The 27,994-nt window shown below is 41.8% G+C and overlaps 2 protein-coding genes across 2 annotated transcripts; one reads left to right on the top strand and one right to left on the bottom strand.

Annotated features, from left to right (window-relative positions):
* Positions 1 to 437: 437 nt before the first annotated feature.
* On the bottom strand, positions 438 to 27,432 carry LOC139304636 (polycystin-1-like protein 1). The gene is made up of 56 exons (XM_070928558.1): positions 27,248 to 27,432; positions 26,493 to 26,627; positions 26,116 to 26,288; positions 25,002 to 25,163; positions 24,571 to 24,884; positions 23,414 to 23,500; positions 21,824 to 22,997; positions 21,120 to 21,285; positions 20,359 to 20,598; positions 19,972 to 20,104; positions 19,661 to 19,864; positions 19,373 to 19,554; positions 19,058 to 19,261; positions 18,715 to 18,878; positions 18,380 to 18,622; positions 18,155 to 18,217; positions 17,654 to 17,878; positions 17,017 to 17,088; positions 16,770 to 16,949; positions 16,611 to 16,688; positions 15,966 to 16,108; positions 15,280 to 15,400; positions 15,037 to 15,169; positions 14,676 to 14,868; positions 14,468 to 14,524; positions 14,037 to 14,360; positions 13,687 to 13,944; positions 13,498 to 13,611; positions 13,151 to 13,302; positions 12,925 to 13,025; positions 12,421 to 12,619; positions 12,244 to 12,327; positions 11,763 to 11,970; positions 7,772 to 7,878; positions 7,517 to 7,616; positions 7,297 to 7,425; positions 7,017 to 7,190; positions 6,740 to 6,926; positions 6,511 to 6,593; positions 5,945 to 6,429; positions 5,737 to 5,821; positions 5,417 to 5,602; positions 5,223 to 5,341; positions 5,027 to 5,137; positions 4,831 to 4,939; positions 4,618 to 4,701; positions 4,000 to 4,172; positions 3,644 to 3,878; positions 3,281 to 3,385; positions 2,749 to 2,889; positions 2,235 to 2,369; positions 1,875 to 2,096; positions 1,590 to 1,742; positions 1,132 to 1,287; positions 895 to 992; positions 438 to 795 (listed from the first exon to the last, which is right to left on the bottom strand). The coding sequence occupies exons 1-56, from the start codon at positions 27,430 to 27,432 to the stop codon at positions 438 to 440; spliced, it is 10,206 nt and encodes a 3,401-aa protein (XP_070784659.1).
* LOC139304581 (uncharacterized) lies at positions 8,136 to 10,805 on the top strand. Its single transcript, XM_070928516.1, has 9 exons — positions 8,136 to 8,403; positions 8,518 to 8,559; positions 8,687 to 8,749; positions 9,037 to 9,099; positions 9,422 to 9,484; positions 9,693 to 9,734; positions 9,820 to 9,882; positions 10,217 to 10,345; positions 10,522 to 10,805. Exons 1-9 carry the CDS (start codon positions 8,136 to 8,138, stop codon positions 10,803 to 10,805), a joined length of 1,017 nt encoding a protein of 338 aa, XP_070784617.1.
* Positions 27,433 to 27,994: the final 562 nt, after the last annotated feature.

Raw genomic sequence — 27,994 nt, forward strand, 5'->3', positions numbered from 1 at the left:
TAACAGATGTATGACACTTAGAAGCATAAATAAAAATACAGTATAGTAGTCAGCTCTAAAGGAATCAGGATTGACACTGCAGAGCATTTAAACCAAACAGATATTTATCAACAGCTAACTAATATGCCTGCAGATTTGATTCCTTATTGTAAAATGAGTAAAAAAAAAAGTATGCATTATCAAGGTTTATTTGTGTTTTGTGAAACAATCATAAATTGTCCATTAATCAATTACAAAGTCACGAAAAACTAGTTATCAAGTTTTTGTTACAATGCCTTTTTATAAAGTGGTGGTTATGTGATCCAGGTAATATCATTTGCTAATTAAACAGATGAAATAAGATGCTGGGCACATAAAATACAGTACCATTATATACTGTATATCTTAATAGAATAGAAAATACAGACCTTTGAGACGTCTTGTTTTTTAAAAGGACCCTACTGTTTATATGGCTCCACACTCCCAGGCTCCTCATGGACCAGAACTTCCACCACCACCTCTGAGTGGGCGGTCTGAGTTTTACTTAACCAGTAACTGTCATTGGTTTTAGTCCATGGGTCAACTTGCTTCTCCAGAACATCTGTCCAAACCCTGACGAGTGATGCTGACTCTGGGAGTGGCGGGTCGTTTTGTGCCTCTAAATGAGTTTGGAGCTCTCTGTCTTTTGGGTTGTCTTCAGCTCTTGTTCCAGGTCGTTGTTGTGAATTATCCAATGTTACGACAATGTCTGAGGAGGAATTGTCCCTTTGGCCTCTCTGCTGCAGGATCTGCAGTATCTGCAGTTCAAGCTTGGACCTGGTAACACAGTGTCATGCAGAATTCTTATAATTTTGTAAATTATTATAATTTCAATTTTTGCCTGAGAATGAGTAGATGCTAGACAAATGTTATTACCTGAGCAGGGGAGATGCAAGTAGGCTTTCTCCACGGCCACTGACATCGGTGTGATCACCAACCATTGTCTCTTCTATCAGTTGTGTTTTCACAAAGTCCTGTAACAGAATCACAGTGTTCACACAGCTTTCCAGAAGACACCTTTTTAAAAAAAATGTATTGTGTGTGAGAGCAAGTATGAATGTGGATGCACAGCGTGTCCTTTTTTTCTGGATATTTGACATGAGGCTAACTCGCCTGTGCGTCCATGTTGGGGGGCTCCTGTATGGGTGAGATGACAGGACTGTCCTCCTCCCTGTAGTGATGGGCTTTGGGGTGCAGGCTGTTTGAGAGGGCATTGAGTCTGAACAGCAGTTCATCCACTAAACTTTCAAACTCCTCAAAGTAATAAGTCTGAAAAAACAAATATAATGAGATGGTGTGGTGTGAAACAGTTGAGGAGGTACAATAAGAGCTAACAGGATTTATGGGAAATGTGGTCTGAATTTTAAGAAACACTCACAATAGCATGAGATAGTCCAACCACCAATCTCAACTGTTACACCAAGGTAACTTGACTATGATATAAAGATATTTTGAATGCTATAAACCAACTTTAATAGTCTGTATACTGTATTTTTTTCAATAAAGAATCACAGTTTTAGAGCTAATTAGACATTTTGCTGTTCTTATGGACTGAGCAGCTTTTTCTTCACCTTCCCTTCCACGTGATTTTCAATCCATGCTTGTCTACGCTGCCCAGAGACCCGCTGTCTGATGTAGCTGGCTAATTCTGCCATGGTGAAGACATTCCCCCTGCTTTGAGATCTTCTGGCACTTCTGACCAATGAGGACACCACACCTATCACCTACAAGAAAGAACACAACAGTGATCGAGAATAAGTCGCGCAAAGACTTAACATGTGCATACATCAGTCAGTCTCTTATCCATCAGTCCCAGTTTTTACAAAGAAAATAAATCTTAAGATGATGTAGTGCATATGTACCACTGCTGTCCACACCACAGTGGAGGACAGATGGAGAACTCCACTATAAAGGAAATCACGCCCAGGCAGGAGGAGGCCTCTAACAACCCTGACACCCCAGTAGTGACAGAGCAGAGTCTGAAGGGAGCGGGAAAGTGAGCTGAAGGCCCAGGAGCTTTGTACGAACAGGAGACTCCACACGCAGGACAGCACCACCATCAGGGTAAGACCTGAAATCTGGGACAGTAGAAGGAGATCATTTATATTCTTTGTTTCCAAACAGCACTGTTTGCTGATGATGTAATCATACATATTTTGAAAACTGTGACCTGCTTTTTCGAAAATACTGGTGGTATTGCTGCACAATGTGCTTACCATTGGCCAGAAAAGGCTGGAGAGTGAGCGGATGAGGAGTGCAACAGAGGTGGCCACGGTCCTGTTCACTCTCAACACAGTCACGCACTTGATGGTGAGAAGGAAGAGAGCAACGCCACGCAGAGTACGAATATACTGCAGACACAAAATACATCTTAATCCCTCTAAATCATTGCTCTCTTTAAAACCAACACCATGATCTCTACTGGGCTTCTCAACCTCAAAGTTGGGCTTTCCTTGTGTATAATAAGGATGTGTTTAACAAAAACAACAAATCTTGTACACAGTGTGTCTTCTTTAAAGTTATGTTACATGTAAAGTTTTGATAATGTTATGCTACTAAACTACTCGTAATTATCTCTTTAAACATGAGGCTCTTTCATTTTCCAAAGGAAGGTACTGTGATAAGTTAAAGCAGAACAGGCAGTGACCTGTTTTCTCCATATTAAATATTTGCTTTCCGTCTCTCCAGCCCTCTTTTCCCTGCCTTCATTTGTCTCTTTCTTTCTCTCACTTGTTCCCAGGTAGCCAGCAGGCTGACATCAACGTGGCCTCTGTAGTTGTGTCTCTGCAGCAGCTCCACAACCTCCAAGATAATAATGGAGTGATAGATGTAATAAACGTAGTATAGTAGCGTTACTATCAGCAAACACACCTGCAAAAGAGAGAGAGAGAGAGAGAGAGAGAGAGAGAGAGAGAGAGAGAGAGAGAGAGAGAGAGAGAGAGAGAGAGGGGTATATTTCTACAGCAGTAAATCATCAGGTACATGTCATTCTCTGCACCCATGCTGTGTGCTTTGACCTTCTAATACTTTTTTTGTGATTTACTTCACAGGTATGTTAGCTTAAGAGCTGCAGGTTACTTTACCCTTACAGCTAGGTCATTGTGATCCTGTTTGCATTAGTGTGTGGCCGAGTGTGTGTGTGTGCCTGTGCATGTTTCCATGTGTCTACTGTATGTTGGAAGTCTTTTAGTCTCCTTTTAAAATCATTATGTAGAAATTAATATTTTGCCTTTGTGTGTTTGTTCATGTGTGGTAGACTCACTTCCTGCCAGTTGCAGGGTGCCCTCCAGTATCCCAGCAGCCCCTGCTGCCCTACAGTGTACACTTGATCACAGAGTTGCAACAGAGACAAGAGAAGGAAGAGGAGCTGGAGGGGAGGAAGAAAAGACATGAGGAACGTTGTGGCTTTTTGACAAAAAACTGACCTAAAATCCCATGAGAATTTGTGATTAAAATGTGCAGTGTTAGTTCAGAGTTAGTGTCATTCGGTCCAATATTCTTTTTAAAATCGGCTGAATCATCAGTATTTAATGTTTGTCTGTAGGTTTTGCTTCCTCAGCTGTTGAGTGGCTTTATGATGGTGTTGAAGACTAGTTGCTTCTACTGATAAAAGGCAACATTTTACCTGGCACACCATAACAACATAGTCCCACACAGCAGGAGAGTGATACACCCTAACTGACTGGACTTTGGCAGAGGGCAGCAGGACACCAGTGGGGCTCTGCTCAGCGAGCACAGTCACACCGGTGAACAAGTTGGGTGCAGGGCTGAACAAGGTGAACTGGACCTTCACGGCCACCATCTGTCCACCCAGCCAGCCATCTGAATGCAGGAGCTTCAGTTTGGACGCAGCGTCAGACCTGCAGGAGAGCAGAGGATGACTGAATGATGGTGGCGGTGATATTATGGACAGAGTTGACACCACATTTAGAAACACTCAAACATTTCCAACATGTGTGTGTGTGTCTGTGTGTGTCTCACTTTGTGTGGCCTAAGCCAACTGTAGCACTTGGTCCTGAGTAGCAGTCCAGGTGACCACATGTCCTTGGAGGTGTTGCCATAGGAACAGCGACAGTGGATGGTGGGTAAGTGGATGGCTGGCTCCCAGACAAGAATAAGGGAAGACTTTGTGGTACAAGAGCCACACCAGAGACCTGAGCAGTAGAACAAACAGTACCAGAATCAGAATCAGAATCAGAAATACTTTATTGATCCCCGGGGGGAAATTGTACTAGCCAGAATCATAAATCAAAGGTAACACTTGTAGTAACTGTGACACGATGGTAGCTTCAATAAACGCACAGTACAAGAATTCATTCATCACAATGTAATACATTCCTTGACAGATACTGAAATGTACCACTGGACTAAGACAGAGTGAATGTTTGAGAAACAGCACTCTCTACAGGGGAGTTAGTGTAAAACAGCAGTACAATGACAGAATACCATGTGACTGATTGTTAGCTTGAGGCAAGGTAGTTCACTGGATCATTCAAGACAGGCTGTGGGATGTGGTTCATTTAAATGATAAAATGAGTCTTTAGGTTAAATAAGTATTGGAACACTACATGTAAAGGCGAGTCTCCTGTTGTTATTTACCTGGCCCTGAAATGAGCTGCACACCTCCGTCTTCCACAGGATTGGCTCTCCGATCAACATGTGGGACTGGTGGATGACATCAGACTATTGAAATAAGATGTTTCCTTTTTAGTGGGGTATAGAGACTCACACACAGGGTCGGGGTAAATAGTTTTCATATTTTCATTGAATGGCATTGGATGGATGAATCACTGCAGAGCTCTTGTTGCCTACCTCAGTTGTGGCGGATATATTCTTGTACAGTAAATTAAGGAGACTGCTCTGTGCCCACCTCCACCAGTCCTCCTGCTTTTGTATGGACAGAAATGCATTCTCATGGCCCCTGTTGAAAGATAAAATATGAGTTTGGAGTTTGTTTATCAGACAGCAACAGAGACAAAGAGAGACGGCGTGTGTGTGCAAATGTTACCTTGTAAACTGTTTTCTGACAGCTTCATTGAGGTGGTAATGATCAGTGAATGAGCTGCCATAATTTATACACAGCATCAGGAAAAGCATGGAGCCACACACAGACAAATCCCTGGAAGACGAGAGAAGGAGATGATTCTTTATACAGCTTCAAATCATACACAAACAGGTACACCCACATACACACACAGACACACCTGAGGGTGTTATGGATAAGAGCCTCTCTTCTTTTTTTAACACGAGTCTTCCTCAGCTCTGCTGGACTCGGTGGGCGCACAAGACGGAGGTACCGGGCTCGCTGACGAGCCCCAAGCAGCTGTCAATCAGAGATAATTGACTTAGATAATGTTTTAATAGAACTGATGATAACAGAATAAAATAGAATCATCACCTTTTGAAGGTATGAGCAGCTCTCCTGGGGAAAGGCAGGTGTCCCAAACTGCTCTTCTGGTTGATGAGTGCCATTGTGGCTCCACAGTTTTGAAGTCTCTCTCTCAAACTCTCTTATAGTGCAGAAACTGTGGAAGTCTGCTCTTTTCCTGTACCAGACGGAGACAGTCACCGCCACTGTAATTATCTGTAAAAGACACACATGTTTTCTATGTACTTTTGACTACTTGTGAATTTATTTTATAGGTGATTCCAATTTAGGATTACTTCAAATGATGATTTATTTTAAATATAGTTTACAAAAGGCTGGTATTAGTTTACCAGGGCTGGCTGGATGAGGAAGATGCAAGACATCAGGGAGAAGAAAAGAGAGTGTATCCATAGCAGAACCTTGCTGCTGCTGAACCTGACACATGAAACACACACACATACACATAGTCTCGACTCTGAGACATTCAGTCATATAACACGAGATATAAATCATCTTTCATTAGTCAGTATTAATAATAAATCAATTATCATCTACTACCTCATTCCCAGCACTGCAGAGAGCACCAGGCAGGAGAGGGACAACAGCAGACACAGTGTCCAGGCCAAGTAGTGACACCACTGAGATACTGGTCTGAATCCTCTCCCTTTCAGCCTGCTGTGACCAGATGACGCTGCCTGGTGATGGCTGCCTTCCTCAAAGCCGCAGTCCGATGAGCATTTCCCGTGAGAATCTTTCTCCTTCTGAATAGCTTGACCTCCATCCCTCGTACCAGACAAAAGAGCTTTCTGGGTTACATGAAACCCGCTGCTTTCACTTAAAAGATCAAACTCTTTTCCCTGAGGTGCTTGATCAACATTGTTCCCCTCAGTAATCAGCAACAAATTTTGAAGCGCTGGTCCTATATTGCTCCCAACTGCTAGAGCTTCCTCCTTTTTTATGACCACATCTTTTTGGATTGCAGCGTCTTTGTCTGTGTTTTTAATTTCCAGAATTGTAGTGGATGCTGTCGGCAGGTCGGTGCCCTACAACACGAGAGGAAGGGTCAGATAGGGCTGAAAAATGTTGTGAGAACAAAGACATAGAGACAGAGAAAAAGGTGTAACCTGGTATTTCCTCCTCCAGGCTTCCTGTGCCCACTGCTGAAGACTGCTCCAAGAGAGATGAGGCTCAAACATACCGTCAGTCACTGAAAGGGCATCTGCAAGAGGACAAAACAACGAGGAAATGAGGAGAAATAGGAAGACAGGTGAGGAGACAAGAAAGAAAAGTAAATAAAAAATTGGAATGATGGATAAAGCTGATTAATTATGTTCTGACCAGAATGAACCTCACCTTCAAAAAAGTCCTTTTCAGTCTTTCTGCCTTTTGCACGTTGGACTCCCGACCCCGTCAGCTTGACCTCACGCAGTCGGAACAGGAAGGATATTATTGCTGCTGCAGGCAACACTGCCACCACACTTAATACTCCTGTCGCCACAGAAACAGCTGATACATCAACAACGCCCAACTCAAACGGCAACTGCAAAGAAGGGATCGGGAACAGCAGCTTTATGGGTAATATGTTTTGGAACTCTCATGCACCAAATAAAAAAAAGTTTTATAAACCTACCTGATCATCCATTTGTGATATGATCACTGTGTTGACACATGCATACCCTAACAGCAGCAGCAGGCTCACGCTAAGTCTCTGAGTGTGTGTGAACGAGTTAGGGCAGGGGCAGCTGTGCACAGACATCCAGATGTGGTGGTCGGCCAAGTAGTCAGATAGCTTGAGAAACAACATCTGCAAGCACACAGGTGGAGACCCAGGGTCACATGGGAGAAGAGATTAACAGATGTTTGGGGCTTTTTTGTATGTGAGTGTTCAATAGTGAATGTGAGCGCTCTACCTTAGCAAAGCCTATCCCCTGTGTACAAACTCGCAGCTTTCTCTCCACCCGGCCATCACCTTTGTTCACAGCCAACCAGCACTGACTGACAAAGAGCCAAGCACGTCCCTTCACATGCCCTCTGGTCACCTGTATTAACAGTAGACAAACAAACCATTCTTGAAAGTCCAAGCACGGAGGGAAACAGCACATTCACAAACACTAAACAGGTCTACCTTACCTCAGATACCTCCACTTGTTTGAGGTACCAGTTTGGGGAGGGTCCTGAGTTGTCATGCCAGATGTGAACCCCCCACACTGGACCCAGGTTGTCTGCTGCACTGTGGCATCAGAGACAGAGAATACATTGAGAGTTTATAGGTGAGCTGTAAGTATCATGTAGTATTGTAGTAAAATGTGAAGCATACTAGAAAAAAATCAACACCTTGTTTTTTTATCTTGTTGAAGATAAAATTTGGAGATATTTGGATTTTACCTGAATATAAAGGTGTCTTGAGAGTTCCTCCTGAACAGAGTGCATCCTGGGACTTGTAGTTCTCTTGTCTGTGAGAACCCATATTCACCATTCAGCACTATGTAAACCTGGTAAACATATGGAGACATTAGTACTAGACTTCATTGGCTTTTATAAGGATAGCTTAGTTTAACCCGAGTCTGGGAAACCAACCCGAACACTGAAATCAGCTCAGTGTTCAAGGATGTTTGGAGTTATTTTCAATTTGTTATCAAAGACATCTGTTTAATTCTCACAACAGTTGACCTGTTTTACATGTATATAAAGACGGGAGCAGAGTGAGACATGTCAGACTGCATCTTGCTGTCTAAACAGGTGACTCAAGATGAGGAGCGCTGCAGTTCTGCTGGCGTTGCAGCTCTGTCTGCACTGGACGTGGGCTCAGGGTGAGAGTGGAGGAGCGACAGGGAACGATATCACTCAGTTTGAGACTCAGGGTGTCAAAGCCACTAATGATCTGAGCAGCAGCCAGACCAACATCATCACTGACGTCTGGGCTGAGCTGAAGGAGCTGAGAGACATGGCCATCCAACACACGGTGGAGCTGAAGAACAGCAAGAGCAAGATGGAGAAGGTGGAGCAAGAAAACACAGGTGACACATATCATAAAACATACTGATTATCAGTCACATAGGTCTGCACAGATTAATGCAATGTTCATTAATGGCACTAATTACTTTAAGGAGTAACTTATTGCTTTAACCCAGCCACACAGGCCAGACTGACAGCCAGTGAAAGCAAGAATGCAGGTGAATATATATCCGTTTAAGATACAAAATGAATTCATGTTTGTTATAATTTACCTATTTGGTCAAGCTCCAGAGTCATAATAAAGCTTGTGAAGTGAAAAACCTACAATAAAAAATGTGTTCACAGTTTTAGAGGCCAGAATGAGCTCCAGTGAAAATGTGGTCGAGGAGCTCCAGAGAAAGAACATAGGTAAGCTACAAAATCTACATGTAAAATTTGGTATAGTCCTGTATGTTAGCAATGAGAATATACACAGACTAAGAGAAGAGTAAGGTTTGTAATTAACATTTTGGTGGAAAAATGTTTTTGCAGTATTGGGGGCCAGAATGAGTGCCAGTGAAAACAAGGTGGGGGAGCTCAAGAGAGACAACACAGGTCAGCTATAAATACATAAAAAGTACAAACGGTATATTATGTTAATGATAAAACCACAAGTTCACAGTAAACCTTTTGGTTTACATTAAACGTGTTCACAGTTTTGGAGGCCAGAATGAACACCAGTGAAAATGCAGTCGTGGATCTCAAGAGCGAGAACATGGGTAAGCTGCAAAAACATTAAAAAATAAAATAGTCTGGTAGAAAACATGTTGTGTAAAACTCTCTCAAATGTGATGTGCAAAAGTGATGGAAGAGGAGTAAAAATATTTAGCAGAAACATTTGCATTTGAATGAGGTTTCACACGTGGATGTTGATCAACTAACCTACCAATTCATTTTTTCTCTTTATTGCAGATCTTCTGGCAAAAGCAACAGCAAGCGACAACAAGAACTCAGGTCGGATTAAAAAGTCATCAATGAAAAATGTGAAAACTGACGACCATAACTCTATTTTTTGATAAAAATGTCAAAATGTGTTCATAGTATTGGAGGCCAGAATGAGCTCCAGTGAAAACGAGGTGGAGGAGCTCAAGAGAGAGAATGCAGGTAATCTACATAAACATCAATAATAATAAAAAAAAAAGTAAACATTGCATACTATGTTAGAAAATTCTCTCAGGTGTTATGTCTAAAAGTGAAAAAAGAGGAGTAAAAAGATCTATTTAGCAGAAACAAGTTTAACATATTGATAAGATATTACATGCTGTTGATCAATTATTCATTGATTGATTATTCATTTTTCACTTTATTGCAGATCTTCTGGCCAGAGTAACAGCAAGCGACAATAAGAACACAGGTAGGCTTACAAAGTAAATAAAATGTGAAAACTGACAACATAACATACATAATTCTATTTAAGATAACGTTGAATGTGTCCACAGTGTTGGAAGCCACAATGAGTTCCATTGAAAACGAGATGGAGGCGCTTAAGAGAGAGAACGCAGGTAAGCTACATGAACAGTTCTTAAAAGTCAAAATGTCAAAAAATGTCAGCAGTGAAAATGGAACCGGGAGCTAACTAAGAAGCATATTCAGTGCAGCAGATTGCAGAGTGACATTATTATTAAATAATTATTAAATAATTATTAAATTCAAATTGAATTCAAAGCCTGCTGGCTATCAGCATCCACATAGCTGCAGCATCACCATGCTGTATGCTTGAATATCATTATGTCAATGAGGAAAATATTCTTTAAACAAAAAGATGTGCAGTTACATTTGTTCATAGACTGTACATCAGTGAAGTTTTCTCTTTGTGCATCTTCCACTTTCACACAGATCGGCCAAAGGTGGCCTTCTCAGTTGGTCTTACTGATGCAGGACTAGTTGGACCCTTCGACACTGATACCACACTTAAGTTCAGTAAAGTATTCACCAATATTGGCCAGGCCTACAACCCAATTACAGGTACTCAGCTCGTTCACCTTCACACATGAATGTGCATTAATGTACTTTGCTACAATGACAGTAGTTGCAGTTTTGATTTGGGAGGCATATAAAGAGCTCCTACAAACAAAAGGGAGAGGTCAGTCAACAGTGAGAAAGAGACTTTTGACCCGTCACTGTTTTCTCCTCTGATGCAGGTATCTTCACAGCCCCAGTCAGAGGAGCCTACTACTTCAGATTCACCATGTGGGACAACCGCAAGTCATCTTGGATGGGTGCTAGTCTCTATCACAATGGCAAGAGAATGATGTGGAATTCAGATTACAGTGATAGCGTCGGCTACATCACAGTGTCTAACGCATTAGTTCTTCAACTAGAAAAGGGGGATGTAATCTACATGGTTCTTGCCTCAACCTACGGTGTTTCGGATGAAACCCAAAATCGTACCACTTTTGATGGTTTTCTGCTTTTCCCTCTCTAAGTGCAGCTGTAAAGTACCCACAGGTCATTTTACAGTAATGTTTTAACATTACTCTGTTATAAATAGAAATAAAACTCAATTCAAAATTGTCTGTGTGTATTGTCTGGTTAGATGAGTCCTCATGGTTGTTCAACATTATTGTTGTTATTTTGAAAGCTTTCATTATTAAAAAACATAATTCAAACTACTTGTTGTCCCCTTTAAAATCAGCTCAGGAGTTTTTTTCAATTTGTTATCAAAGACATCTGTTTCATTCTCACAACAGTTGACCTGTTTTGCATGTATTTAAAGACGGGAGCTGAGCGAGACGTGTCAGACTGCATCTCGCTGACTCCAACAATTATTAAATATATCCTTTATTTTCAGTCTACCATACAGAAGGCAACAAAACCAAACCAAGAGAGACACACTCACATAGCCCGACCAAAGCAATTAGAAGCAATGTTCCTACTGATTTAACAGAAGGTGCAGTTTAAGAGTTTTGACCCCTCACTGGATTTCTCACTTGTTGCAGGTATCTTCACAGCCCCAGTCAGAGGAGCCTACTACTTCAGATTGAATAGGTGTTAAACTGTATCACAGTGACAAGAAAATTACTGGTGTGCTTTGATACAAATGATGACATTGGTTATGTCATTATATCTATCGCATTTGTTCTTCAACTGGAAAAGGGAGATGTGGTCTACATGGTTCTCAGATCACACTTTGTTATTTGGGATGATTCCTATAACCGTACCATTTTTAGTTGATTTCTACTTTCTAATTTCGACAATATCAAACAAAGTCTACACCGTTGACAGCAGACATTACAACTGTTTCATGAAGGGAGACAAACACTCTGTGGTGACTGCAGGGATATCCTGTTATCAAAGTACTGTGAAAGTATTCCTTTTGATAAAGACAATAATATGATTCATCAAAACTTGACTGGTTTAAAGGAACAAAAAACAACCTTACCTTTGCACTCATACATGCTGCAGAGCAGACACCAGTGTGGACTGTAACAGCGTAGAGATACGGGTCACACGGGGAGTTGTCAGAAAGGTAGTGGACTCTTTGATTCGCCTCGAAGACAACATCAGCTCTCTTACACCACACCAACCACGGGATGTACAGGCACACACACAACACCAGCACACCCAACACTGTCAGATCACTGGACACACTGGAGACAGAGAGGGAGAGAGGCACTGGAGGATGTTTCATTCTCATTTTAAAAAAGCCTCAAAAGTGCAAACAACTGAACAGAATGACAGTGAGGCAAATGCCTGCTTCTCAGAAAATGACTATTCTAAAAACCTTTCTCTCATTTTTTACATTTCAAAACAGATCACCCGATGATTATCAATGTCCAAATTACTGCCACAGTTTAAGGAACAGAGAGATTTCGTTTTCTCTGGTTAAACACATCATCCAAGTCTAAGGAGGATGAGGTCACCTTAGGAACGGGTCCAGATCGGTTGTGTCATGGCTGCTCTGGATCTGCTGCTGCGCCACAGTCAGCGGCCTCAACTGGTGACAACTGAGACAAACGGCAAAACACCAACAAGCAAGAAGTGATTAATTCATGTGAATCATCACAATGTACAGGTATTTCTTGTAATCCATTCTTTACCTGCAGTTGACTGCAGACGTTGAGTGTGCTTGCTGCGTCCTGCAGCTGTGGTGAGTCCAGGCCCCCTGGTGGCCGTCCCAGGACAAACACAGGCTGCTGTCCACTGTGAGACTGTAGCTGACCTGCTCACTCAGGTGCTTGTGTCTGGGTGCTTTCCCAAAATCAGCATTCAGCAGGGCCAGGTGACCCACCCCTGCAGCTAGAAAGTTTCAGGATGCCGTCAATCCCATTCAATTTTGAGCATACTACCATGATGAGTAAAACTCCTGAAATGACATGCATTGACTGAATTTCTGAAGTAAATAACAGACCATGTTTACCTCAATTACCTAAGTTACACATTTCAGTATAAAAACTGTCTTCAGAAAGGGTAAGGTTGTGTTTTACTGGATGATTAGTTTGATAGATGCTTTATAGAATGGCCAGTACTTTAACAGATGGAAAGACCAGAGGGAGGAGGAGGGACAGAGCTGAAAACCGATAGATGGAACCAAGATGTCTTACCACTGAGGCAAGGTGGGGGCAGAGTGAAGCGTGTGGTGTTGCTCTCCCAGTGGTGAATCCTGTGCAGATGGTGCATGCTGGGGGTCGGCCTCTCAAACATTCTGCCACAACAGAGTCAAATTCTTGCATTTTCCTCAAAAACTCATTACATTGTGTTATACGATGTTGCTCTTACTATCAGATGATAATTGCTATAAAACAACAACCCGAGTCATGGTAAGTCTACCTGAAGAGCAGCATGATGGGAAATGCCTTGTTGAGCGGCGGCGTGAATGCCAGACTCAGCTGGATGGCCTGCTGCAAGTGCTCCTGGGTAATGTTGAAGCTGTGGTAGTTGACCTGGCTGCGCAGGAGGACGTACTCACGCGTAGAGCTCTTCTGCAGAATGGATGAGATCACATGTGGTTGGAGTTAGTCACCCGAGCTCAATAATCACATTAAATACACACAACTAGCCTTTTCTGGTGTTACTGGCCGCCTACTTTCATTGAATAATGTGCTCTACTTTAGTGATGTAGTGCAAATGGAGGCAGCTTGCTGCAAAACAACAGAAGAGAAGAAATAACAACATACATTTCTTGGTGGCTGTTGCAGCTCGATGTTTATTGGCTGAATGAGGGAGCGAACGGGGATCTTTCTCCTCGTCCTGCACTCGTACAGACTCAGCTCAACCACTGGTCCACTCAGCTGGAAATCAGCAGAGGAGAATGAGAGCAATGCCTACGCTGTTCAATCACTAAGCGTCATCGTGTCATGTCTCACCCTTCCAGGATAGTGGGCCCAAGTGTAAGGGCTGTGGGTGAGCTCAGTCAGCATGCTGAGCACACACGGTCGCTGCAGTCCGCTCTCAGTCTCTCTACTGCGATGAACAAACAGAAGCTGGATCAGGGAGGTTGGCATGTCGACTGTTGTTGAGCCACTGCTGATGACTGTGGAGCTTTGGTTTTGGTATGTGGCGTATAAGGCGATACGACCTGCGCTGACTTTGTGCTCCTGGGCCTCGTGGAGCAACATGTACTTCTGAACAAGAGAGAATTGACAGTCGAGAAATAAATGGAGGTAGAAAACATGTACATTGATGAGTAGATATGCACAAGAACATGTTGTCTCACCAGCATCAGGTGTGAAGCAGTCTGCAGAATATCAGCAACAAGCTGCACTGTCTGCTTTGTTGAAATCGATCCTCCTCTTTTAGAAGCGGCTATGACATTTCTGATGTTTCCATCATGAGGGTCTGATTCCTGTTTAATGTCAGCCATTTCTGGTGCAAAGTCATCACTGGTGACAGACGCTTGCAGGCTGTATGAGAGCAGGGTGACCAGGGTGTTGAGTGTCTTCTGGTCCAGGTAGTACCAGACTGGAGCACTGGACTCTGACAACTGATCTGAGATGACCTGAACGTGAACCGTCACTTGTCTTGCACTTGCTAATGTCACCTAAACAGGATAAAGCAAGAATGAGAAACACTTTTCATCTTTCAGCATCTATCAGTGACAAAGAGAGTCAGCGAAAAGTCCATGAAAGGGGACAACCTTCCACCTACCTGACGTGTAACTTGTAAAAGGTTTCTGAGAATGCAGATGTTGTCCACCATTGATGCCTACGATGAAATAACATGTAATTAAAATGCTGTAAAAAACTGTATGACTGAGAAACAGGAAAACAGAAGATTTGTTTTAATCAAAAATGTGGTTCTGTTAATCTAGGTTTCGTACAGGTCTGGGTGTGTGTGTGTGTGTGTGTGTGTGTACCTGTTCACTGCTCTCGAGGTCACACGCTGTGCAAATGAGCACATTGCGTATGTGTCTCTGTGTGTGTGCGTTAGCCTCGGTGTCCAGGCTGAGTCTGTTGAGGATGCTGGAGAGGAGACTGATGTAGTTACGGACCTCCACGCTGTTCCCGAGCCGCACCAGAGCCGACAGGTTCCTCAGAGCCGACTCTGAACTGGACAGAAAGAGATACTAATAACACAACAGTATAATGGTAAGACAGTAAGTTAGTAAAATTTACAACTCAAGACATGATGGTAATACAAAGGTTGACCTTGAACTGTAGTGTAGTACACAGAGTACACCTCTACCTCTGACAAACATAACCATAACCGTTTCTTACAGCTCCAGACCAGGGTCAAGATGAGAAGAAGAAGAGGTGTCTCTGAAGAAGCTTGGCTGGACTCGGACGGTGACAGGACAGGGTTTAGTGGCCGTCCCATACAGGCTGCTTCTGATCTCTGTGTAAATAGTTACTACAGGACCAAAAATCAATCACTCAATTCATGAAAAGGAAATCTATGCAAGAAGTGTGTGTGTGTGTGTGTGTATGTGTGTGTGTGTGTGTGTGTGTGTGCGCGCGCACCTTTATAGTCATCACTGGGGTCACCAGAAGGAAGGTTGAAGTAGTACTGGAAGTCTCTCCCCCGATACAGCACCCTGGGAGGTTTGTCACCTACACTGACGCTGTACTCATACAGTAAGTCCTTCAGCACACAGACACACAAACACATGTGAGGGTGGACATGCAGGGAACAGTGTACACAAATCAAAGCTGGAGGGTACATTTACACTGTGTCATGGTGCTTATTTCTGTGAAAATATCAAAAACCTCAATTTTCCAAGTTAATTGGATGGGTAATTAGTAAACATGAGGTAGTAAAGAAAAGAGCCCAGATATGGAAGTATGATTCAAAAACTTCTTTCAATTATAACAATTAAATATGTCTATATGTCTACGCTTATTGCAGCTTTAAGCATTTACAACAGTACTTGTCTGAATATCAAAACCACCCACTGACATTTTATTTTTAGTTAGGAGTTAGGAAAGATTTCAAGCTCCCCTGCATGATCTAGCAAAATATTCTTTAAACCTAAAAATACGTAAAGTGTTCAAAGGTTGACACTCCCATTGGAGGAGAGTCTGTATGAAAGAAATACTTGGAAATGGCTCACATACAGAGGACTTTAAATAACACCCATCTGGTACAGTATGCATAATAACCTTTACATCTTTGTGTGTGTGTGTTTACTGTATAAAACAGGACACACCTCTTTCCCCGAGGTGCAGAAGATGCTGAAGTGTGTGTATAACTCCATTCCTTGGATTGGTTGCACCTGGCACGTCATGCCTTTTGGAGCAGGACTGGTTTTTAAGAATAGCTGAGTCCGGCCCAGAAGACTATCATGAGACTCTGAGTACAAAAGCTCAGATTAGCATCCAGATCCATCCCTTCAACACAGGACTGATGGTGTCGTTATTATTTTACTGTAGACACCACTGTGGTAGTCCCCATGCCAGAGAACCACGTTACATCTATTCTGCAACACTCTACAGAACAATTAGAACAATTAGAATAGAGTAATTACATTTTGCTCTTCAAAGTCAAAAGTAAAAAAACATTTAAAGACTTTTGTGATGAAGGCATTTTTACCCTCGCTGCTGTTATTACATTCAATTAACATTAACATTTAGCCTCAACTATGACTTCTTTGTTATTAAGTAATCTTAGGTGCTTATGTGTTCAGAAAGAGCTCTCTGGCCCATCTTTCAGGAATTATGAAAGACAATTGTATCCAACAATAGAGCCTGGTTCAAAACCCTTCCTCACCTGGATTATGACTGATTTTGGGTTTATACTGAACTGTGCAGAATCTGTATTTCAATTTGAAGTTCATGTTTGTTGTGAAACTTACTGGCAGTGACCTCCAACATGTACCTGCTCCCAGGCCTCAGACTGAAGGGTCTGAAGCTGAGCAAAGGGGAGGCAATTCCTGCAAAGATGAAAGGAGAAAGAAAGATGACTAAAGGCTGAGATAGATGGATAAAGACAGTGAGTTTCCTGAATAATGTACCTGTGTAAGTGTAGGACTCAAAAAGGCCTCTGTCGACCGGGTCTCGAGGTAAATCGAGCAAGATTGGCTCCTGGATCATGACAGAGGGCCTGGAATCCACCAGATTACTCCCCTCGTCTTCATGTACTGCTGGATCAAACCCTGAATCATCTCCTGGACCGAAGCTCTCACCATCCACACCTGGGAACATGCATGAGTTAATACACAACCTCCCACAGTTGTGATTATTAGCAAACATGTACTGTACCTGAGGGTCTTCCTGCTGAAATCCCCGGGTCTCCTTCCTCTGCACTCATCAAGGGAACATCATAATCTGAATCTGGAATAGAGTCAGCTTTAATGCACAATATAGTTACAGACTGAAAATCTACACAGACCGTGTATATGTAAGTATAATTAAGTACTAATTGGTTTGTTTCCTGTTTTCCCTCCTTTGCTCTGGGTTGGTTGCAGGTTGGAAAACTAACTTTTTCACTTCATAAAACTATTTTGCTAAAGCTTCTATAATCAATCATTTTAAATGTAAAAATGGATAAAATTAACATAATGTAATGTCAAAGTGCTTTGTAGTGACAAACCCACAGAGAATTATCTCAGACCCTGCAGCTCCTCTCCGCTCTACGGAACGGTTTTGCATTTTTAGCTAATTTTAGTTTTTCAGCCCAAAACGGTTTACTGTTTTGTTTCATTCTCACCAGTTTTATTTGCACTGTTACTAGACACAGTAGGCAGCTGTTTTAGTGAAAAAGCTCTGATAAAGCCATGTTACTTTATTCTAAAAGCATCAAAAAGGACCGTTAGTCAAAATCACTCAGAAATGAAATAATTGTAATAATAATAATAATAATAACAGCATCACAAATATCATCTCAGTTTTGTCTCACCTAGTCGACCTCCAAAGTCTCCGCTCTCCAGGACAGGAAAGGAAAATTCCCAGTCAGCAGAGGAGTCTGAATCAATTGGGAATTCACTGATAACGTCACTCTGGCCAAAGTGGTCTGAATATGGGACGCCGCTGTTGTCAAGGGCAAGTGGCTGGTATTCAGAGGAGGAGTACAAAGGCTCTGGAGGGTCAAACTCCCCCAGAGGGTGATAAAAGGGCTCCTCTCCTGGACATAAAGAGCATAAGCTGTTAAATAATTCATAAACTATCCATTTTACTGTAACTATGACCTTGCACATTATTACTCCTTGTTGATTTTCCCTATTGATGTCCATGTCTTAAATGCCTTTAAGCTAAACATTGTGAGCATGGTGAACATTCACATATTCACACTTTTCTTCACAATATTTCATTCCAATTTACCTACAGAATGAAATCATTTCCATTTTAAACAACAAAAGCGAGCAGCACCATGGCACCATGCACAGCTGCCCAGGCTTACCTGATCCTGCTGTTCTTATGTTGACTAGAGAAGAGAAAGGCGAGGGCTCGGGTTCTGTCAAACCTGTGTGAGGGGGAAAAAGAGAGAAGTCAAGGTTAGTGACATGGTGTTATTTTCTCTTACAGTATGCAGAGTTATGCCATTGGTGTGTTTTTACAGAGGAAACCAGTTGGGAAGCACTAGGGGTCGCTGGTTTTATCTGACCAGTCACATTTAATTACACACCAGCCGTAGTTGACTTCTTTCTGTTATTCTTCGATAATGTTCCGCTGCCAGTCGCGTTCAGATTGAGCTTTTTGGCTTTAGTTTCAGAGACACTCTCAATCAGAGAGGTATTGACAGCACGGGTGTAGTGTTGTGAACCATCTGTAGCAGGTGGATGTAGGGTGGAAGGAGTCTGAGGGGAATCGGCAGGACCCTCCATGATGGTGGACGGAGCACCGAGATCCATTGTGTAACAAAACGGGACTACAATAGAAAAGAATAGAATTAAGGTGAGGCTTTTTTCTTACAAATGAAATAATGGCAATTTACTGGCACATATGTCTTTTATTTTTTACCTTCTATAACAGGCTTGGAAGACGCATTGACCAAGTACAGGCTCCAGGTGTACTGGATGTATTTTGGGGAAATATCACAGCCTTCACACGAGGCGCTTACAGAGAAAGACTGATCCCAGTTCAGCTGGTCTCCCTGGCACTGAGGGCAGTAAACTGGCACTTTCCTGGGATGAAAACATTCAGGTACATGGTAAGAGTCACAAGGTGTATCAAGGTACACTACACTCTTTAATGGTGAAAATTTAGCAGTTCAAAAGAGAGAAGAATCTGCTTGTTAATGCACGTCCATAGTCTTCAAATATAGTGACGGGGGAAATGGTGATTTTTTTTAAATAAATCTCACCCAATCACATTTGATGTTAATGTGAGGAAGGTCTCTGATGAAGCTGAGCGATCACCGCTGTGGATGGTGAGCGTGAACTGGAACTGATCGAAGTTATGTTTTAGGAAACTAGCAGGAAATGTGAGCACGGGGGTTGAAGTGGGAACATCGTGGTGGAAACATGAGCTGCTGATGGAGCTGACTGGTTTACACATCCAGCTGAAGCTGTGAAGAGGAAATCAGAAACGGTGTTGAGTTTGAGTGCGCATGTGAGTCAAACCTTTAAAACAAGCACACTCTTCATATCCATATCCATGCATCACACTGTTTCTGTACCTGACTGGGTTCATGGGGAAGTCAGGGTCGTGAGACCTCTGCCCGTCCATGGTCACCACAGTGGTGTCCCTGTTGTTAATGAAGACGTTGTTGCCGCCCTGGATGAAGGCCACAGGTGGGCTCGGTATCACCTGCACTTTCACACTGTAGTTACTGTACACCACAAGGCCAACAACCTGAACCTGCAGAGCAATGACAAATGTCTGTAAATTCAGGAGTGGGACATTAATTCTTGTCCCAGGTCAGAGTTAAAGGGTCAATGCGTAACAGTTTTCGTCCGCTACTTACCCTGGCTATGGCAGTGTAGGTGTCATAGTGCAGGAGATGGCTGGGAAGTACGAGGCTCTGTCTGTGTGTGTCTATGAGGGGCAAAGGGAAGACCTGTCCTGCAGAGTCAAACAAGGTCCAGGTGTAGTCAAGGCCTCCTGAAATGTCACAGTCAACTTCAGTCTCATACGTCACCCCCAGACGGATAACCTCATGTCTTCGCACCTTGAAAAGAGGAGAGGAAAAGAGAGAAGATGTGGAAATGTAATGATCTTTTTAGTTATACTTTACTGTACTACACGCATGTCAAGGTCCTGCTGCTAAACATGTACCTGTAGTCTGAGAGGCCCCATGTTTTTGACTGGCTGAGGCTGACAAGGCCGGTCCACAACAAAGATGAGACTACTTAGAGAGGCAGAGCTGACCAGGTTAGACGCGGTTACTTTCACTCTGAACTCTCCTGTCCTGCAGAGAGTGAAAACACATACACTAAATGTACACATGCAAAAATAGGATGTTAGCAAAAGCATGTTTTAATTTGAAACAAAAGTCTGAACTCCCTTATCAAGGTTCACTAAATGAAGATTTAGAAGAGAAAATTGGGAGGAACATTTCTGTTATACATAAGTATAAAACTGGTCCACAACAAATGGAAACTATAACTCAACCGATACTGGATTTGTGAGGCCGATAAAGTCAGCATTGATAGTGGAACCCACCTGTGGAAGACATGCTGCTCCGTGCTCTGTCCCAGCCTGGATGATCCATCTCCGAAGCTCCACAGGAAGCTGACGTCAGTTCCCACATTGACCCGGCAGCTTACCGTCACTGTTTGGTTCTGAAGGACAGAAGCCTGGTGGAGCAGCCTGTTGAGCTTCACTGCTCTCTGAACTACCAGCGGGAACACATCGGAGGTAAAGGAGGTCTGGCCACTTGACATGAATACAACTACATCATACCTGCATTGAAGAGAGGGGGATGTTGTAAATACTAGCCTGTGTACTGGAAAAGGTACTATTCAGGGAAAGATTCGTCCATGAACTGTATCTCCATTTATTCTCATTAATAAATGTATTTTATGAGACAAATTTTGATTATTTCATTGCTTAAATGTCTTTATAACTAAATAAATTTTTTTTAATGATATTTAGGATTCGAAAGATCTAAAACTAAACCCCTACACACGCAGCCCTGTGTTTACATGCCTCAGAATTTGTTTAATGTACACATCTGAGCTGTGACTATCTTTTCTATCTAGGGTACACAGTTTACAGTTATGTATACGCACAAGCTCTCAAATGGATTACTCATGGATGGATAAAAGGAAAAGACAACATCAAAACAAAACAGTGGAACACATGATAATAATCTTAACAATCTATAGTTTTTTGGTTATTTTGAGTACAAAGGGACTCTGCAAAGTTATGGAGTCAAAGAAGCATCTACATTGTAGTTTGAATATTTCATCTGTGTCTCATACCTGCCAGGTTCGTGGTATCTTTTGGTGATGGACCTTGAGGTGGTTCTGGCTGATCTCGAGTCTCCAAAGTGCCAGAGGAACTCCACAGGGTCTGGTACTTCAGCCACAGCCAGGAAAGTTATATCTGTACTTGTGGGATAAGCTTGCTTTGCTGCATAAATCCACACTGTTAGGGGGCAAAACAGACATCACATTGTCATTATATATAAATATACTGTATATACCGTTATAAATGCTTAATGACAGAGATGTATAGAATTATGTTGTGCTAACATTTTGTCCCAAGAAAGTGGGAAATATTAGAAAAGGTGGCCCTGGAAACACTGAAGGAACGGAAGAAATCGGCCTGATGTCCCATCAAAGACAGATTAAAAGACACCTTATGAACAAGCATCTATTTGATCATTTTGAAGCTTACATTTTCTTTGACAGAGTTAAAAAAAATGCAATAACCAAAGCCAGAAAATAACTCTAAAGTTAGTCTTCAACAGCTTAGAAGTGTCACGTTCAGATAAAAGCATGAGAAATCATTGAACTGAATCTGCATGTAAAAAAGAAATCATTGGATGGTGCCATGTGCAAAAGTAAGACATTTACTGAGACATTTACTAAACAGTTACAAGAAAAGAAAGTCACACACACATTTGTGAATGTTCAAATGTTTTGTACAGCTCTGTGGGTGTTAATTAAAAACACTTCCTCACCATTGTCAGCCAGGTTGTGGACAGGACTTTGACTGGCAGGTGGTTGCCACATTGAATTAACTCTTATTTGTGGTGACGTCTTCCTGTTCCCCTCAATGCACACCCTCACGCTTTTGTTCTGAGAAGAGACTTGATTCTCAGCTCGAAGCTCCACCACAACTGTCCCGGTGTGGTTGAAAAGCAAAACCGCCGTTGCCTCTTCTCCTGTCGTGTAGCTGCTGTTGCTGTAGAGTAAAGTTGCATTCACCAGCAGAGACACAGTCACATTTGACCCTGCTGTAGTGCCAAATAGAACTGAGTGGTTTTGATGTGTTGTGATCATGCTGGGAAGCTTCAACACCAGCTCTCCAACTGGATCTTGAACAAGGATGTGTGCGCAGAATGAGGCCCAGCTGATTGGGTTCAAGGCCTTAACTGACACCTTATAACGGCCTGCTATTGTAAGAGACACATTTACATTCCATTCTTTGGTCGTCCTGCTCGTCACAGTAACATCATCCAAACTAAAAGTCCAAATCACCCTTGACCCTATTCGGCTGGCGGGGCTCACAACCTCCAGGCTGAATTCTGCGTGTGTTGAAACTACTGACTTCCAACTCCCAGAAGGCCGCAGGGCACATATATGCTCATACACCATCAAGGCGTGAGGCAGGACGGTGGAGAGCAGCACAGACGAAGGATCAGAAGTGGAGAGGACAGATGCTGTGAGGCGATACTGTCCGGCAGTGGTGGGGAGGTGGCAGAGAAGGTGGAGGTGCAAATGGCAGCTGGAACGGTTGGAGGTGTGGAGGAGATGAAGGGGGACAAAGTGGTGGGTATCAGAGCGAAGATACAAGTGGGAGCCACCATGACAACTGATGTTATTGGGGATTTGACTGAGATTGTGGTCATAGCTGATGTTGCCACGGTTGCTGTTGTTACAGTCGTGATCATTATTGTTAGTGGTGTTGTCACTGATGTTGCCATTGTCATTGCTAAAGTCTCCTCTGTCAATGTTGCTTAAATTATGCCTCATGTTAAAGCTGCCATGCTCAGTGTTCAGTGTGAGGTTGAGGGCAAGTAGGTGCTTCATGGTGGTGAACAGCTCCACATACACAGAAACTCCCTCTCCGGACGTCAGCTGATTCCCCGATACACTCACTCTGAGGTCAGAGACGGCAAGATGCACAACCACCTGCAAGTGCACACACACACACACACACACACACACACACACACACACACACACACACATGCGTTTAAAGGATAAGAATAATGGTCATATTTTACATTTCTCTTAATGTCCAATGTTGCCCAAAAACTATTAAAAATACATGAATGAGCCACACTGTGGCCCTGGGTGACATGTCCCTTCATTACAACGAACATGGGCTATGTAGTTTCTTTTGAGTCATCCCAACCCCGTCACTGGGCCTCTTTTTAACAATGAAACTATATATTTGTGAGCAGTTTTTAAAGATTATGTTGTCCGTAGGAACCAGTGGGCTTGGAGCTGAGAGCCACAGACAGGCAGACTTTTGGTCTTAATCAATAGTAAACATGAGGAGGTTGAAAAAAATATTTGCAGCATGATGAAAGCGGAGTACTCACAACATGTATTGTCTCCTGTGTCCATCCATAAGCACTGGAGGCGTTCACTGACACGATGTGAACTCCCTCTGTTTTAAAGGTCCACTTCTGGAGGCAAATAGAATTACAATCTTTTAATTTGTCAGATTGAAAACATGACAGTGAGTTGATGAGGAAGATTTGAGATTAAATATTTTTCATTTTAATACCTTTTTCTTTTTTCTTTTTCACATTTTTTTAATATAATACCTAATTTATCAAATCACCAATAGAGAACAGCATTCTTTCCATTTTTTCAAACACAAACCCCATAAATTATTTCTATTTGCTTAGTTTTTGGTGTATTTACCTACAAAACAATTAATGAAAACTAAGCTCTTTAACCTAAATGGATGTGGATCCAGAGACACCTGGACTCACCAATATTACAGGAGTTTGATCCGCTGTTTAAATAAGATTTGCAAAGGAACCGATTAGTGTATCTCTCTATAATGTTATTGATTGATTTATGATGCTTATGTGAACTTTTCACATTCTAGGTGTTGACCCCTTTTAAATAAGAGAGGTCAATAACATAATTTAATGTGAGTAAAACTTGAGTAAATGTTTATTGTTGTTATCTATGGGTCCATATCATGGTTGCTGCCAGTTTCACCAAACATCTCCCAGGTTTCACTGATTAGTTGAATTACTGTGATGAGCTTTCAGATGAGACATCTTTGTAATTCTAATGAAATGCATATTGTAACAGAATATTTTTTTCTCACCAAACCTAAATTCTACATATATTCCATATATTTGAAAAATAAATCTGATGAGAGATATATTTTCAGTTTTTAGCTTTATATATTTAGATATAGAAAGGTTTTAATCTTTATGATGTTCTTTGTTATAAAGCAGTCACAAATAGGATGGACTCTAAACATGAGCAGGCTGACCTTAACATCATTCATTCATTGGATGTAATGCTGAAATGTTAAATATCTCTTGTTGTCATTGAATGTGCATCATTTAGCTTAGACTACGAGGTTTTGCTCATTCATGACATGTAGAAAAATCCATTATTATGACTCTGTGCATTGGTAAGCGTTAAAAATAGATTGTGATCAATTAAAAAGAGGGAACATTTCATTTAGAGATGCATCTCATAGTGGTGCTGTTTCCTCAGCTCTACTTACCACAGTGCTGTTCAGACAGGGAAGGAAAGATGTCTTTACACACTCCATCTTTTCCTCTTTTTCCTTGTGAGTAAACCCCCATGAAAACTCCACCGGCACACCGTCAGCCATGTCTGCCTGCAGTGTGACGGGGTCGCCCAGGTATGCTGCCTCCACTGTCTCACTGTTGGCGTCTGTCTGCAGGAACGGGATGCAGGAGGGGACACCCAGAGGACCATGAAGCACAGAGATCACCACGCTGTCTGGAGAGGGCTGCAAGACGGACAGGTGGAGGGTGGAGGAGAGTGTGGAGAGGGGGTTGGAGACACTGACATCTAAAGAGAAAATGACGAGAGAAGCAGAGAGACAGAGGGTTAGCACATAATAATACATATTTTTAGTTAATTAATTATTCATCATGTAACTAAATGCGTTTGCTCTTGTTGACTTACTGATTTCATGTTTTCCTGGAGTTTCCAAAATCCAACCACATGACACAATAAAGGAGCCATCATCCAACACGCTGACATGATGTGAACTTTGACCTTTAGGGGTCCTTTCCTGAAACTCAACAGTGACATAAGCGAGGTCCTTCCCACCAAGACCCAGAATCCCTACAAAATAACAGAAAAACTCAGTAACATATGCTACAAATATTCTTTTTAATTATGTGAACATGAATCAAATATCCAGATATTTTCTGTGTGTCTGTGTAAATATATTATTTCACATTAAAACTCATTAACAAACACATTCTGAATGAAACATTGTTTAGCACAGCACAGATAAAATATTTTCTCTAAATTAATGATTAATTTATGATAATTAGATCTAGAGCAGTTATTTTGTATTACATCATTGTTCATATTCATAATTATTTAATTTACATTATTTTGAAATATATAATATGAATACATTATTGTTGATAATTTTCAGCCACATTACACAGTGTGTCTGCAGTTGTTAAGAAACAATAATTAAAAATGTGTTTGTGTTTGTTCAAGCTTCATGTAGCTTGTTTCCAGTTTATATTCAAACATGTAGAGCAATACATTTTTTGTGAGGTGGCTTTGACTGTGTTTTGCAAGTACATCATTTCTTTGTAAAAGAATTGAACTTTTAAAAGTTAAAATAGATAAATATATAAACACTGACTACACAGATGCTGTCTTTCTAACATTCAATCTACAGTTGGAACAGTCCTGAGCATGGATACTCTCTCAATGTAATAATTTTAACAATAATTTATAATGATAAATATTGTGATATAATTAATATAAATTGTAAATAATATAATTAATTATATAGTATAATTAATTCAAGCAAAAACTCAAAGTACTTCAAGTCAAACCATGACGAATATACAACTGACAAAAAATGAAATTACAAAATTACAGAGTCAAAAAAAATAAATGTGAACTATTATAAAAAAGCATTTTCACTTATACGTACAGGAGAACAAACCTCTTTGCTGCGTCAGAAAGTATTTATAGTACAGGAGTCAACCTATGTGCAACTTGAAGAGTCGTATTTCCAACAACTGCACCTAAGTAAAACACAGCTGACCTGTGGGCTGGCTGGGGCGTCCGGCCAGGCTTCCTGAAACCTCCACCACAAACGTCTTCCCAGCCTGCACTCTGTGTGGAGAGGTCGACAGACGGACGCTGCGCAGAAACGGTCCTTCAGTTCTGTAGAGTGCCACACTTCCCTGTCCACCTCCAACAGGCAAGTAGAGGACACTAGAAAAGAAAAGATTCACAGTATCCAAACACAGAAAGCTTCAGGGACTGTGGTACTGACAGGCACATGCCAGCTCATTATTTACACACATATGAATTTGAAATGTTTTACTCAGACTGAGTTAGGTGGCATTAAGAAGATATCAACACATACTGCAGGTTTGTGGATCAGGACTTGAAACAGACCAGAGAAGCCATGCTCACCTTTGTCTCTCAGTTTCTCTTCTGATGTCCTTTGTCCCTCCATTGGAAGATGTGTCGAAACACTCACTGGCCACCAAACCATGTTGCCGGTTGCCACAGTAACAGCCCTCTGAGGTCAGCGCTGCAACCTGGTACCTTCCACAACAAATACTGAAAGTCAATAAAAAACACTGCATCCAGCTCATCGAAACACACTCACACAAAACCCAGAGTTCATGTCAAGATGTTGTGTGACACTTGTGTTTTGCAGCAAAGCTTCATGTTATAGTAAAGAATAAAAAGATGAGTTATTTCCATAATGTCTCAGTTATGCAAAATATCTCTGACTGAGCCCAGAGACCAAAGCACACATTTTATTTTAATGTCTAAGGCTTTTTGCTTATAAATAAAAACGTTTTAAGCTCCTTGAGTTCATTTTCAGATTTTTCTCATAAGAAGAAAAAATTGCAAGAAAAGATGGACTTCCATGTCATATATATATATATATATTTTCTTTTTTACAAAATGGCCTGTTTAATTAAATTCTGTTATCTAAAATGTTTCAGAATGAGAACATCACAGCTGCACAAATACAGTGTTTGAGGGATTTATAAAAGAAAATACTCTAATATCAGATTATTAGTGGAACCGTTGAGAAACTGCTGGTCCCAATAAGAATAATTTAAAAAAATCATACAGTGGCTCCTCTCCGTAATTTCACACACACACAAATGCAACTGACTCAACGTGCTCTTTTACAGTTCCCCTCAACTCACCCCTCATCCAGGCAGCGTACGGAGCAGGTGACCGGGTCAAGGTCACGGGCACCTTTGGGTGCATAGACACTGTTGCTGGCGTTGAAGCACCCCACGAACCACGGTAAATCCCCGTGATCAGCCGCACAAGAGCGATGAAAAAACTGGTGCAATGCAAAGAGCGTGTGGACGAAAAGACTGAACATGTCTGAGGCCTGGAGCAGCAGGACTGCGTCTGACGAGGAGCAGGTGCACTGACACACCGAAGACTCTCTGCATACAAGGTGTGTGTGTGTGTGTGTGTGAGGTGAGAACACAGAGGGACTGTATGCAAATGAAGGAAAGAGGACGCTGCTGCCACTGAAACGGGATCACAAAGAGAAGCGACCTTCAGATGAAAGGCCAGTTAATACGCTGCTGTGAATTAAATAAGTCAGCCACCGTGTATTTGTGACGGTTATAATTAAAGGATTCAAGGCCGCAGTGTTGTGTCTTTCCTGTGAAGCTGTCTTTACTGAAGCACCTTTCTAGCATTTTGTTTATGGCGCCATGATGTTTAACATCTTAGATGAATCATCTGCCCTTTAAATGTGATGATGTTCCTTCTAAGTTTACATGTTTTAGTGGCACGTGCTGTTTGCTATGCTCTCCATTCACAATTACAAAATCACAATTACAAAGGTCACCAGTCAGTCACACTCAGCTGAATCCCGGAGTTAGGGCAAAACAACGCCACTTCCAGGTGTGCAAAGGCTGACGTTGCTGTCT

This window comes from Enoplosus armatus, chromosome 21 (genome assembly GCF_043641665.1).
Source record: "Enoplosus armatus isolate fEnoArm2 chromosome 21, fEnoArm2.hap1, whole genome shotgun sequence".
NCBI lineage: Eukaryota > Metazoa > Chordata > Actinopteri > Centrarchiformes > Enoplosidae > Enoplosus > Enoplosus armatus.

Coding starts and splice junctions, on each gene's coding strand:
- LOC139304581 (XM_070928516.1), top strand. CDS start 8,136: ATGAGGAGCGCTGCAGTTCTGCTGGCGTTGCAGCTCTGTCTGCACTGG. Junction 8,404..8,517: donor GGTGGAGCAAGAAAACACAG/GTGACACATATC, acceptor GCTTTAACCCAG/CCACACAGGCCAGACTGACA. Junction 9,485..9,692: donor GCTCAAGAGAGAGAATGCAG/GTAATCTACATA, acceptor ACTTTATTGCAG/ATCTTCTGGCCAGAGTAACA.
- LOC139304636 (XM_070928558.1), bottom strand. CDS start 27,432: ATGTTCAGTCTTTTCGTCCACACGCTCTTTGCATTGCACCAGTTTTTT. Junction 26,289..26,492: donor AGAGAAACTGAGAGACAAAG/GTGAGCATGGCT, acceptor TTTCTTTTCTAG/TGTCCTCTACTTGCCTGTTG. Junction 1,743..1,874: donor TGTGGACAGCAGTGGTACAT/ATGCACTACATC, acceptor TCTTTCTTGTAG/GTGATAGGTGTGGTGTCCTC.